Source organism: Pangasianodon hypophthalmus, chromosome 7 (assembly GCF_027358585.1).
Source record: "Pangasianodon hypophthalmus isolate fPanHyp1 chromosome 7, fPanHyp1.pri, whole genome shotgun sequence".
NCBI classification, from domain to species: domain Eukaryota; kingdom Metazoa; phylum Chordata; class Actinopteri; order Siluriformes; family Pangasiidae; genus Pangasianodon; species Pangasianodon hypophthalmus.
The window spans coordinates 23,074,940-23,088,165 of record NC_069716.1 but is presented as its reverse complement, the minus strand read 5'-3'; the positions used below and the strand labels follow the sequence as shown (position 1 = coordinate 23,088,165).

The 13,226-nt window shown below is 38.2% G+C and overlaps 2 protein-coding genes across 7 annotated transcripts in view; one reads left to right on the top strand and one right to left on the bottom strand.

Annotated features, from left to right (window-relative positions):
- The first annotated feature begins 782 nt into the window (after positions 1–782).
- On the top strand, positions 783–11,326 carry rad52 (RAD52 homolog, DNA repair protein). 2 transcript variants are annotated; one of them, XM_034306070.2, is made up of 11 exons: positions 783–1,878; positions 2,571–2,672; positions 2,788–2,881; positions 4,232–4,299; positions 4,486–4,604; positions 5,250–5,325; positions 6,353–6,633; positions 7,954–8,132; positions 9,375–9,506; positions 9,645–9,899; positions 10,041–11,326. In XM_034306070.2, exons 1-11 carry the CDS (start codon positions 1,819–1,821, stop codon positions 10,097–10,099), a joined length of 1,425 nt encoding a protein of 474 aa, XP_034161961.1. In that variant the 5' UTR covers positions 783–1,818; the 3' UTR covers positions 10,100–11,326. The 2 variants fall into 2 exon arrangements, with proteins under 2 accessions (XP_034161961.1, XP_026773369.1); XM_026917568.3 differs by having other exon boundaries at positions 786–1,878; positions 9,429–9,506.
- The window catches only part of wnk1a (WNK lysine deficient protein kinase 1a), a 21,448-nt gene continuing 19,196 nt past the window's right edge, over positions 10,975–13,226 (bottom strand). For all 5 annotated transcript variants that reach the window (XM_053235314.1, XM_053235315.1, XM_053235316.1 and 2 more), the window contains one exon: positions 10,975–13,117. In XM_053235314.1, coding sequence (XP_053091289.1) covers positions 12,815–13,117 — 303 coding nt within the window. In that variant the 3' untranslated portion in view covers positions 10,975–12,814. The remainder of the gene's footprint in view (positions 13,118–13,226) is intronic.

The following is a 13,226-nucleotide window of genomic DNA, read 5'->3' as shown; positions in this document are numbered from 1 at the left end:
GGTGCTAAAATTTGATATGCAAATCCTGGCAATATGTAATAGTGATAATGATAATTTAACACCGATTCACACAGCTTTATAAGGGAATGCTTTTCTTTCAAAACTGTGCAATGTTCTACTTCAGTAAAGTCAGTTGTAAACTTTTGTGTACATTAAACAAAATGTGTTGATTTCAGTAGTTTAAAGGCTTGAGTGTATCATCAGTCCTTACCAGAAAACATTCATTCATCTTTAGTAACCGCTTTGTCCTGTTCATGATCACAGTGGATCCAGAGCCACTGCCCCTGCCAGAAGAGAATCACAAGATATTTTAATGTTATTATGGTGACAAAACTGACAAATAAAGAATACTGAGGTCTGACTAACCAACTGGAGTGGGTTTAATTAAGCATGTTTTCCACAGTTAAGACAATGTAATTATATAGATTGTATTATTAGAGGGTGACATGGTGACACAGCAGGTATCATTGTTGTCTCAGAGCACCAGGGTCGCTGGTTCGATCCTGAGCTTGCATTACTGTCTGTGTGGAGTTTCTGTGCATGTTCTCCCCATGGCCCTGTGGGTTTCCTCTGGGTTCTCTGGTTTCCTCCTCACAACTCTCAAAAACATACTGATATATGGTTTTAGCTATGCTAGACTACCCCTAGGTGTGTGTGTGTGTGTGTGTGTGTGTGTGTGTGTGTGCGTGTGTGTGTGGTGCCCTGTGATGGACTGGAGTCCTATCTACAATGTATTCTCCACCTCACACCCAGTGTTTCTACATAAACAGTAGTTGCTTTGTGTGATTAGTTATATTGTTATATTGACAAAGTGACAGTGAAAATGTGTATGATGAATCAAACCAAATCTAAGCTCGAGTCACTTAAAAAAAAAAGTGGATCACGCTATAACCTCTTTCAGACCAGTGGATACTAGCGAGTATCAGAATTATCACCATGGATACCCAATAGAACTATGGAACCAAATGGATGACCTTTATTTTGTTCTAGCCAATCACAGCCACACGAGGGGGCGTGGTCAGAAAACGAGTTTCTCTCTATGCTGTCAGTCAAGAGACTGTTGCCAGTTCAACCGGTTAGTTTAGGCTAACTAGTTAGTTCGGCTACGTTATAAGTTCATGAGTGCACTGCATATTCAATTCAATTACATTCATTTCAATTCAGTTAGCTTTACTGGCATGATTATTACAGTACAGTATTGTACTGATCAATAATTTAAAAAATATATCTCAAGGAAATATATTTCATAATTTTACAACAAAATCTTCTAGTAAAATCTAAACAGAAAGGCGACGCTGTTCAGCCATATTGGTTGAATTCCAAATGGCTCCATATTGAAAATATAGTGCGCTACGTAGGGTGTCGAAGCCATTGTTTTACACTCTGTGTAGTGCACTTTTAAAGGAGTTATTTGGGATTCAGCCAATCAACGGACCGCCTACCGTGTGACGTGTGACGCACGGATAGGCGTGAGTAGTTCGCCGTTTCCTCAACGCGGGAAGTTAAAAATATTCAAGTAATATTTTTATTTAAAAAGGCTTACACTGCATGTACAAATATATGTAAACAAATCTTAAGTTTCCACAGCAGTAGAAACACTGGTACCGACATTAGCATGACGACTATCTTAGCAGGAGGAGCAAATCAGCATGGAAGCTAACTCTAACCAGCTAACCAGCTAACTGGGTTATTATTGTGCAATGTGGCAGCCTGCTGCTAACAGTAAAGTGTGTTTAATAAACCATATGTGATAGCTGAAAGCACTAATCTGCCAGCTATATGCACCATAATTCAGGACGTTAGTAAACACAGCTACACATGGAACACTGTAATGAGACAGAAGACAAAAAGCACACGGCCAGCATGTGTTTTGGACAGGTATGTATCTCCAGGTACATAGTTTTAAGCAATAACGTAGCAAGCATGCATTAAGGGACGTGTAAGTATGTGTGTTTAATGTTTCTCAATGGGTCTGTACTTAGAAACCTGAAAAATCTCAAGACCTGCTTTCGTATTTTAGAAAGATAAAACTCTGTGTGATGTAGATATGTGATTAATCTTAAGACTTTGGCATTGTACTATCTACATATTATATTTATCCATCCAACCATCCATCCACCCACCCATTCATGGATTCTAATCCTCCCATCCATCCATCCATGGATTCCCATCCATCTATCCGTGTATCCATCCATGGATTCTAATCCATCCACCATCCATCCATTCCGGTCTGTCCTGGTCAGGGTGGAGGGCAATCCAAAGCCTATCCCGGGAACGCTGGATGCGAGGCAGGAATACACCCTGAATGAGATACCAGTCAATCACAGGGCACAATGCTCACGCACACACACACACACACACACACACACACACACACACACATTCATTCACACTCATTCACACCTAGAGGCAATCTAGGAAACCCACACAGACAGTAACCCTGAATCCTCAGACAGGGCACTGGAATTTTCTGACTGAACCACCATGCCTGTCCCAAATATTATAATCATCAATATAGAACTGTTCAGTATAAGTTGAAGACAGAAATGCTAATGATGCTGATGTTTCAGTACCACTACACTGCTGAGGAGTACCAGGCTATTCAGAATGCTCTTCGACGGATGCTCGGACCTGAGTACATTAGTAGTCGGCAGGCAGGAGGAGGACAAAAGGCAAGGAGAACATCGCATACTGTTTGTACAGTGTTGTTATTAAATCCTAGTTTGCAATGATTGGCTTTTTTTTTTTCTTCAATATTTTGTCTAAATATTTCCTGTCTGTTTGCAGGTGTGTTACATTGAGGGTCACAAGGTCATCAGTCTGGCTAATGAAATGTTTGGCTACAATGGCTGGTCTCACTCAATTTCTCAACAAAACGTTGGTATGGATGATCTAATCTGACTAATTCTGTGTGAATGGGTTTTAGTGTATTGCCTCAATTCAAGCTTTACAGATTTGACATTACTGTCAATATTGACTTACAAAGATAAATGTTGTTGTCATGGGCATGATTATTACATTTTGGATAACAGCTGCCACGCATATGAATAACAGTAGGGTAATTACGCATATATTCAGCTATTAATCAACATCCAAGAATTTCTTACTGCCTCTAGACTGCAAAAATAAAAATAAACATATAAAGAACAGTACTGAAACACAAAATAGGATTTGTATAACAATTGTGTAATAATTGTATAAAACAATGTATAACAAGAAAATAGGGAAATAAATAATGTACTATTCTGTATTTAATCTTGCCGTCTACTGTATGGTTTAATTAGAGTGGCTATGGTGCTAAATATTACCAACAAATATATACCAGCAGCTCATAGATTAAATCTTGTAAAAGAGAATATTGATTAAAATATCACAGTGCAGCAATTTGCTTTTATGTAATTAATTGAGAATTAATGTAATGTTTGCTGATTGCATAATATACACTATATGGCCAAATGTATATGGACACCGGACCATCCCATCCACATGTGGGCCTTTCCCAAACTTTTGCCACAATGTTGGAAGCACACAATTGCATAGGATGTCTTTGTATGCTGTAGAATTACAATTTCCCTTCTCTGGAACTAAGAGACCCAAATCTGTTCCAGCATGACAATGTCCCTGTGCACAAAGCGAGCTCCACTAAGGCATGGTTTTCCAAGGTTGGAGTGAAAGAACTCGAGTGGCCTGCACAGAGTCCTGACCTCAACCCCACTTTGGGATGAACTGGAATGCTGACTGCACCTCAGGCCTCCTCACCCGATATTAGCGCCTGACTTCACTACTGCTCCTGTGGCTGATTGAGCACAAATCCCCACAGCCATGCTCCAAAATCTAGTGGAAAGCCTTCTCATAAAAGTTGATGGTATTATAACAGAAAAGGGGAGACTAAATGTGGAATGGGTTGTTCAACAAGAACACACGGGTGTGATGGTCAGGTGTCCCAAACTTTTGGCCATATAGTGTATATTATACAGAAACACAGGACTGTGCAATGATTAATCGTGATAACTCTAATAATCCTGATCATCTCAAATAATAATCTTATCTAGCAAAATGTGCTGGATAAATGAAGACGATTATTATTGTTGTTACGAGGCAATTATGTAATAAGTGTGACAGGCCTATACAACATACATAACATTATTAAGATTGTGCCATGATGCTTTAGATTATTTATTACTAAAAGAAAAATGCCCTGTTCACTGAACACACTGTTCCCTCTGTGCAGATTTTGTGGACCTGATTAATGGGAAATTTTACGTTGGAGTCAGTGCATTTGTGAAAGTTCAATTAAAGGTAAGAGAGCTGTCAATCCAAGCAATTTGGTTAATTAATCGCATAGAAATTACACAAGGAGCATGTAAACTTATCCACAAAAGGACCAGTGTGGCCGGTTGTTCCAGTGGAGCAGGAGCTACACCTGATTCCTCTTCTTTAATCAGTTTAATGATATTTCCAGTAAGTTGCATATCTTTGTCACAGGATGGCTCATTCCATGAAGATGTGGGCTATGGAGTGAGTGAGGGTCTCAAATCCAAGGCGCTGTCTCTGGAGAAGGCGAGAAAAGAGGCTGTTACAGATGGGCTGAAACGAGCACTGAAGTAATCACATCATTTCTGGTTTAAAGAAAAAACGCCAGTGTTTTTCAACTTCATGTCTATCTACTGCATCTGCAGTGTGTGCATGATTGCTACAGACAAGAATATCAAACATGATTACCTGTACTGAGAAAAGAACAGAGAACACAATTACTCCAAACTCTCTGATAATGCAAGTCTACGAGCAGTTGAGGGCATCAGTAAATGTTTATGCAAAGCATATTTTTTGTAGAACACTATAATGAATTCTTTAATGTATTTGTAAATTAAGCTCTAAATCTCTAGAATTCACTCATACAGTGATGGGACTAAAGAAAGAATTTGTGGTACCTTCACAGACATATAAACATTCAAATAATGTAAGATTTCTGTAAGAAGATGCTTTTTTTTGTCCAAAACCTTCAGTAATGTGTAGTTCAGTAACTGCACTAATAATTTTTGCACACTCCTTTCTGACGGTTCCACAGAAGTCAGGTGAGCAAACCTTTTTACTTTTAGGCCACAGATGCAGCAGATCAAGATGACGTGCAAAGCATGATGTGAAAATATGTGTAAAGTTGGCCCACTTATTAGCAAAATATATTTTAATAAAATATTGCATTTATGTTGGAATGATTTGAATTACACTCAGTGGATCTTTACATTTAGGTGCTTTGGAAATGCTCTTGGAAACTGCATCCTTAACAAGGAGTATCTGATAGCAGTCAACAAGATTCCCAAGCAGGTCAGCAGGTTTAAACTTAATTTAATTTAAATACTTTCCCTGTGAACTTCATTGTTTCATTTAGAAATACATAAGGCACAATTTTGCTGATAGCTTTGATAACAGGATGTGTTTTTTCCCCCTCCAGATCTTTATCATTCCACTGATCACAGGTTGCTAAGTAACAGCAACGATCACACTACTCCAAGCAGTTTCGATATTGTTACCCACATTTTAACAAATACAAAAATATAAAAATGGAGCTATTAAAAGCAGTAAAAGACAGAAAAGACAATATATGACTTGCATCCTGTTGCCTACCGATTCAAAAGAAGTGTTGTTATTATTATTAGCAGCAGTAGTAGTAGTAGTAGTAGCAGTAGTAGTAGTGGTAGTAGTTGTGTTCTAAGCTATGATATAACTTGTTAGAAATGTTAGAACAGTTCATGTTTGTAGTGAATGTCCACAGCAAAGATGGCTAAACTACAGCCTGCAGCAGTTATAAGTGCCCCTTAGTTTAAAAATAGCTCAATTATAGTCACTATTTGTCCTTTCCCCCCTCATATGGTATTATTTTTGCAGTTAATTATCCTTGCACTTGATGCCACACAAATGCAAAATGCCAGAGAAACAGTGCATTTGAGAATTTCTCCCCAATACAATACTACAGTAATAATATTTGTTTCCTTGTTGCATAGCAACAAGTCACTTCTGGTGGAACTTTCTTTTTCTTTTTTTTTTTGTGGCATAAGAAATTACCCACGTTAGGAATATCCATATGACATGTTCTTTCTTTGAAATAATGTAGTTGCTTTTCTTTACTTTTCCCTTTCTGTTATATAAAAGAAACAATACATTCCAAATTGTGTCTTCTTGCAAATAACATCACAGCTGTGTAGATCTATGACCATGTCATATGATAACTCTCTCATATTCTATTGCTTAAAACCTGTACTCTAGTTATCTTCCTCTATCAGAAGGAAATGACAGTCATGTGTGAAATCTGAAAGTGGAAATGCAGTTACTGATTAATTTGCTGCTCTTGCAGCCTCCTTCACCTTTAGACCCACACAAGACGAAGCGCAGTGATAACGAGCCGGCGGTGGAGAAGGCTCGCTACAACAGCCTGTCCCGTACTGACTCCAGGGCTTTCAGTAATCCTGCTGAAGCAGTACTGAACTCTCCATCAGTACAGGCTGGAATCCAGCCAGTGCCTGCAGTGCCGCAGAACACCGTGAGCTCCAGGAACCCAATCCCAAATATGACATCACATTCAGTCAACACTTCGGCTCAGCAGAACTGTGAAAACAGGTCCACTAACATGTCCAGGTAACATTATCCTCAACTGGACTGTTAGCTGCTCTCATGAAGCTGTGTCATCAGTCAAAAGTTTGTTTTATTCATTAATCAATAAAAATTGGAATGGTTGGTAAATTTCTGTGGTATAAGAGGAATAAAACACTTCGTGGCATGCTGTTATAGGAAAATAATCCAATTAGTTTTTATTATGAAAACATCACAGAAATGCATTATTGATTATTTTCCTATAACAACATGACCTAAGTGTTTTATTCCTTACATAGTACCACCTATGGGAAAAATTTTAACTTCAGTGTTTAAATAAAGAGACATGTAGAGACGTATGGTTGCTGTAGTTGGATCATATACATTAAAGACACATTTTAAGAATAATATATGTTGTGTGGTACAAATGCATTCATTCATTCATTAAAGTCATTAAGATTTAGGATTATTTTTAAATAAAACAAAATGTGTCATTTCACATACACTATATGACCAAAAATCATATAGTGAGGTCAGGCACTGATGTCAAGTGAGGACGCCTGAGGCTCAGTCTGCGTTCCAATTTATCCCGAAGGTGTTCAGTGGGGTTGAGGTCAGGGCTCTGTGCAGGACACTCGCGTACTTCCACTCCAACCTTGGCAAACCATGTCTTGCTTTGTGCACAGGGACATTGTCATGATGAAACATGTTTGGTCCCCTTAGTTGCAGTGAAGAGAAATTCTTAATTATACAGCATATAAAGGCTTCCTATACAATTATGTGCTTCAAACTTTGTGGCAACAGTTTGGGGAAGAACCGCATATGGGTGTGATGGTCAGGTGTCCCCAAACTTCTGGCCATATAGTGTATATCTATTCCATTAGATTTTCTAAAATTAGAATATTTAAAATGAGCCCATTTCATCAAAAATGTGAATAAATAAGGTATAGTTGGGACCATATGATGTCGGTATTGCAATGGAGTCATGTCATGATACAATTTTCTAAAAGCAAGTTATCATCACTACCTTTATAATGCCGACCCACTCCAGTGTCACTCAGTTACAAGTCATTATTCATTAAATAGCTTTTGTTAAAAACATTAATTTCTGAGTGTTCCAAAATCACTGAACCTTATAATACATAATGCATCTTGTGAAAAGGTAAAGTATTGTGATGCATTGTGAAATATTGCTGTGTCCCATTTTAATTAAATAGCACATTCAAATTACTTACAGGCGTAGCACACGAGGCATCCTGCTGAAGCAACACCACAATGAAATGTTCATTTAAACCACACCAGTTATGCAGCTGCTCCTGTTTGTAAAATCCAACGTGCTGACGCACTCTCTGTCTCTGTGGTCAGATCATCAACAGACATGGCCGACTTGTCCTCCGTTGACCCTGCGCTGGACTCTAAGCAGCAGAGGAAGCTGAGGCAGCAGCAGCTGCAGCAGAAGTTCAGACAGGAGATGGAGGCCAAGAAGATGGAGCAGGGGAAAGTGAAACCAAAAACTGAACCCACAGCATCTCACCCTAACACAGGTACAACAAACAGATCCAACAAGTGGCTTAACCAGAGAGAATATAAAAGGTTTTTTAGTAGTATGAGGATTTTATGATGGGCAGGAAATTAAGGATTATTGAATCATTATTATGATAGTCCGGATTGATAGAACTAAGGCCTTTTCCACGGCATAAAGTACTAGAAAACTGCATTTTTTTTTTCTGTCATTAGCTGTGAGTCCAGTACTAAAGGTTCTAGTCTGTATGGTCTTTGGTACTTCCAAATTTAACTTCAGGAAGGGGCTTGCAGCATTCCTTGTTGTTACGTAACACATGCAACAAAGTGAAAAGAAAAAAAAAACTCTAGACAAACAATTATTTACTGCTTTGTGGCAATGTTAGAAGTGCTATATAAATAAAATTGAGTTGAATTTAATTCTGTCAAAATGCAGAATGAAAGAACAAATATTTTAGATTTCTGATCATATGGGATTCAAGATTTTAATGCATTAATAATGACTAGTTTATTTTCATTTAATTGTATTTTAATGAAGAATAGATGCAATAACTTTGTTTCTTCTTGACGCTGTAGTCGACAATTTGAGTTATTTTCATCAGAATTTTTTGTAGCCAGTATTTGCTGGTTAAACATGGGGCTGATCACACAGAGGAACACACATTAATCCAAGCCCTGAAGCGGGTGTTGAAAAAACTACCGATGCTTGATTCGTTCTGCCATAAACCCGAGACAAGGTATTAATATTACAAGTGAAATCACCTTAACTCTGGCACTGTGTAGCTGTGACACTCAATTTATAGTTCAGCTATGAGTTGTACCTATAAAGTAACAGGAAGTAATAGTAACTAGGGCTGGATTAAAAGTTAATTACTTAAGTTACATGTTTGGAAGTCAATAGACTTGGTATAATCTGATCTAGTAATATCCTGAATTTATGCTTAAATGGCATTATTTAGTCTTACCTTTTGCCATTATTCTTTTCAGATTTTTAAACCTTTTTTAATTTAGAACACAAGTTTATTAGCTGTAGCTCATAATCCGCAGTACTTAGATACAGTACGATAATAATTGACTTCATCCTTTGACCACCAGGTGCCACTAACATGCACTGGGTTTAAAAGCTTTGAGTATTGAATGTAATTTTTCGATACAGTTGGCAAGAAAGCTTCATAAAGCTTCATTTTGCCATCACTATTGTCATCTCTTGATTTGTTGGGAAACTAACTTTAACTCTAAATTCGCTTGGTTCTTTTTTGAGCTAGTTTTTGTATGTGACGTGGAGAGTTGCCTTGTCTATAGCAGTACTGTCTCCTCAGGCCAGGCTTTGGGTCCCATTAACCACAGCACACCTTCTGGACATGAAATGCTGGTCAAGAAGGAGGAAAATATGACTGGTAAGAGTTTGTAGTGTGAAGAGTTCATCTTCATTTTTATCAGCTTCATGTTTATTAGGTGTAATGCCAGTGGATGCAGTAGTGTGAATTATAGTGTCAGAGGTGGTTTCTGTATCACTGGCCAAACCTTTTCCTCAGATGACCCAGAGTTGTGGGACTTTACTCTGGATGGCATCGATATGCTTGATGATCCAATGAGAGAATCGTCAGGGCTGCCTCATCATGCTACACCAAGCAAACATGCAATGGCGACACGTAGTAGAACTCCTCAGAGATCCACTTCACTGAGGTCACCACTTCAGACGCACGACCATCAGGTCCATCAGGGGCAAGGGGGACCCACAGACTATAGACACAATAATTCAGCAGCCCATAATACAGCTAGAGGAACAGGTAAGGCTTGTCTATACAAAGGACAAGTGACTGAGAGAGAGTGTGTGAAATAAGTACTTAGTAAAGAAGGAAACTGCAATTTTTTTTAATGATATAACATCTACATTATGTGGTCAGATTCAAAACTCTTAAATCCTACAGGTCTGCAGAGCCCTTACCGACAAGGACAGTACATGAAGAAAAGGAAACTCGAGCCTTGAACTTATTTGACATTTTATGTTTGTTGAATTTAATTTATTATGTTTTTTTTTTTATTATTTGTACAGAGTTGTTGTAGAAGTGTTAATAAAAATATTTAACTTTGTTCAAGTGGTTACTGGATGTAGAAAGCTCATATTAAATATATATATACTGGAAAAGGGCTCCACATCACATTCTTAATTAGTTAAAAAAAAAAAGCAACCAAAACAATGAGGCAGAATAAGATTACTTATAAACTGTGAAGAAAACATGGCTATTATGGCAGAAGTATATCATGACATTTGAAGATATTTTCATGTTATATATCTCATAATATATGCATGCCGTTTTAAAAAACCTTTGGAAAACTGTGGTTGCAAATTTTACTATTTTACACTCCAGAATTAGGCAGAGGCCTACATAGTGTTCCACTCCTGTCAGTCAAGAACAAGAATCCGAAGCTTCAGTGACCGTCCAGTATCAGTGAGCCTGTGCCCTCTGTAGCCTCGGATTCTTGTTCGTGACTGACAGGAGTAGAAACCGATGTGGTCTTCTGCGGGTAGAACACATGTGCCTCACGTTTTGAAATATTTTGCGTTCTGAGACACTTCTGCTCACCATGGTTGTAAAGAGTGGTTATTTGAGTTACCGTAGCCATTCTCTTCTGACCACTCTCATCAACATCAAGTGTTTCCACCCATAGAATTGGATGTTTTTGTTATTTTTTCCCCCACACCATTCATTCTTTGTAAACTCTAGAGACTGAAAATCCCACATTTGGCTGATTGGATAATTGCATGAATGCACAGGGGTACAAGTGTTCATATAAAAGTACCCGGTGAGTATGTATACAATGGTATAGAGAATGATTATGAAACAAAGTGGAGACCAAACATCATTTCCAAAATTTTTTAATTCATCTCTTGTATATACACTTTAAAAAAAAAAAAAATTAACACAACCATCAATATAGTCACCAAAAAGACCTGGGACAAAACTGACAACTGAGAATCAATGCATTAGCAGTATTTACTTTTTCTAACCTAAAAGTTTAATGCTGATTTAATAAACAGGTGAAGTGTTCAGGTTTTAAAACATGCAGAGAACAATGCAAGTATAGCTGGATTTGAGTGTATTGTGACACTAGTGGTACTTTAAAACCTGTTGTGATTAAGTGGTTTATGAAAATCAGATTAAAGAAAAGGTTTAGAAAAATTCATGCACTCAAGTATCAAAAGTAACATTAGCCTCCCGAGCCTGCTTAACCTTTTAAAATGGTGCATATTCTGCATTGCAGTAACGTTTTTCCTTCTCTAGAGAAGTCGAGCGAATCATTTCAGAGGTGAGAGAAAATCACTTCTGTGTGGGAATGGCACTGTGTTTTGTGGCTTAGAAATAATGTTTAGGAGAGTGGTATTGAGAGTATAAAGACAAATTGTGCAATACTGTAATCTGCAGAAAATGTGACTTTTGGGTACTTTGTTAATTTACTTCACAGCAACATTCATATATATTGTGATTGATTTTCAATAAAGAGAACTTTCTACCAATTTGAGCAGGATAATAATAGCCAGCATGAACTGTGACAAATGTATTTAGAGAAAATGCATTATAGGGAGGATAACTGTGTCAAGGCTGGCACAACAAATACGATCATTTAAGAAGGCACCCCGTACACATGTAGCCCAAGAATCTGCAGAATGCTACGTGCTGTAGCCACTGCAGAACGCCTACAACCTACATGCCCTCGATACATCCACCGAGTTACAGTAGGAGTTTGAGAAAATACAGGTCTACACGATATATAGTCAAATGCAGTCACAAATACAAGTGTCACAATGCAAATACTTATAATGGAAAAAGGTGTAAGGTTTGTCAAGTGCTCTATCACCCTGCTTATTTAACCTTCATATATTGCACATCTGTCATTAGGTCAAATTCTAATATTTTGAAGAATTTTTCGAAAAAAAAATTAACACGTTTCAAAATCTCAAAAGAAACAGGTCTCCTACTACTCGTGATTATGTAATAAGGTTGTATAATTTAAACCTAAAACTCTGCTTCACTAAACCAAAGTTTTCCTTGCTCCAACTTGCCACCAACTTACTTTATTCATCTTGTTTATTGCTGTCTTACTTAGGTACAGAAGACATGTACTGGCAGCATTTGTAGTCCAAACTCGTCATGCTGTTTTTAATTACTGTACAGTGTAGATAAGGAGACATTTAAGCTAAACTGCAGGCTGCTTAGGAAAATGTTAACCATTTAGCTGCATACTAAGAACCTTTTTACATTACAAAGCATGACATCCATGCGTCCCCATTTAAAGAGACTAACGCTTAGTAATTAAGGCCATAGCTTTAGTTTTGTCTTAGTCTAGCACTGCCATACCAGTCTGTACACATCCATCTGTAAGGCCCAAAGTCTTATAGCCCTAACTGCACATACCTTTCATGCACCAACCAAGTCACAGGATGAGACCTTTAAAGGCTTTCTGGCTGCTGTTTACTGTAAACAGTCTACATACATTTTCCCACAGATTAAAACAGAGACAACCTTCAGAATTTTGGAGTATATCCCTTTGCTGTACTACACTGTCATAACTCCTGTAAAGCTGGTTTTCTAGACAGAGATTAAGTCTAGTTTGGGACTAAAATATGCTTATAGGTGATTGAAAACAGTTCACAGTCAGCAATTAGGCTAAATCCGTGTGCGCTGTAATGTCCATTTGTATCTCAGCTCGCCTGAGTGGTCCGCATGTTGGTTCCTCCACCATTAGCTCCTGCTTTGTGAGTTCCTGTGGCCACATGGAAACCGGACTGGAGAGCATTTGTGGCTGTAGGCTGCAACAAGCCTACTGCATTTCCTGCTGGTCCCACCCACTGTGTGGGGACATAAGGGGCACAGGGGTAGGTGTGCTGCTGGGTCGTCAAGCACAATGAACCCTTCCTTCCAGCAGAAGAGTTGGCGCAGGGAGCACATACAGGGCCGCCCGCTGAGCACAGCTGCCCTGGTGCAGAGAACTTGCGAGGAATTGTCTAGGAAGGGGAAAAAAGAAAAAAAAAAAGCCTGCTCACAAAATAATTCCCAGTTTTTACAGATACAGTAAACTGACTAACTCATAATGATTACAATTAGATAGTAAAG

What these genes read in the sequence shown, in the direction of transcription:
- rad52 (XM_034306070.2), top strand. Translation starts at nt 1,819, where the DNA reads ATGGAACACTGTAATGAGACAGAAGACAAAAAGCACACGGCCAGCATG. An exon ending in AGGCAGGAGGAGGACAAAAG is followed by an intron (nt 2,673 to 2,787) that starts GCAAGGAGAACA and finishes GTCTGTTTGCAG; the next exon opens with GTGTGTTACATTGAGGGTCA. An exon ending in AGCATCTCACCCTAACACAG is followed by an intron (nt 8,133 to 9,374) that starts GTACAACAAACA and finishes TTTTTGAGCTAG; the next exon opens with TTTTTGTATGTGACGTGGAG.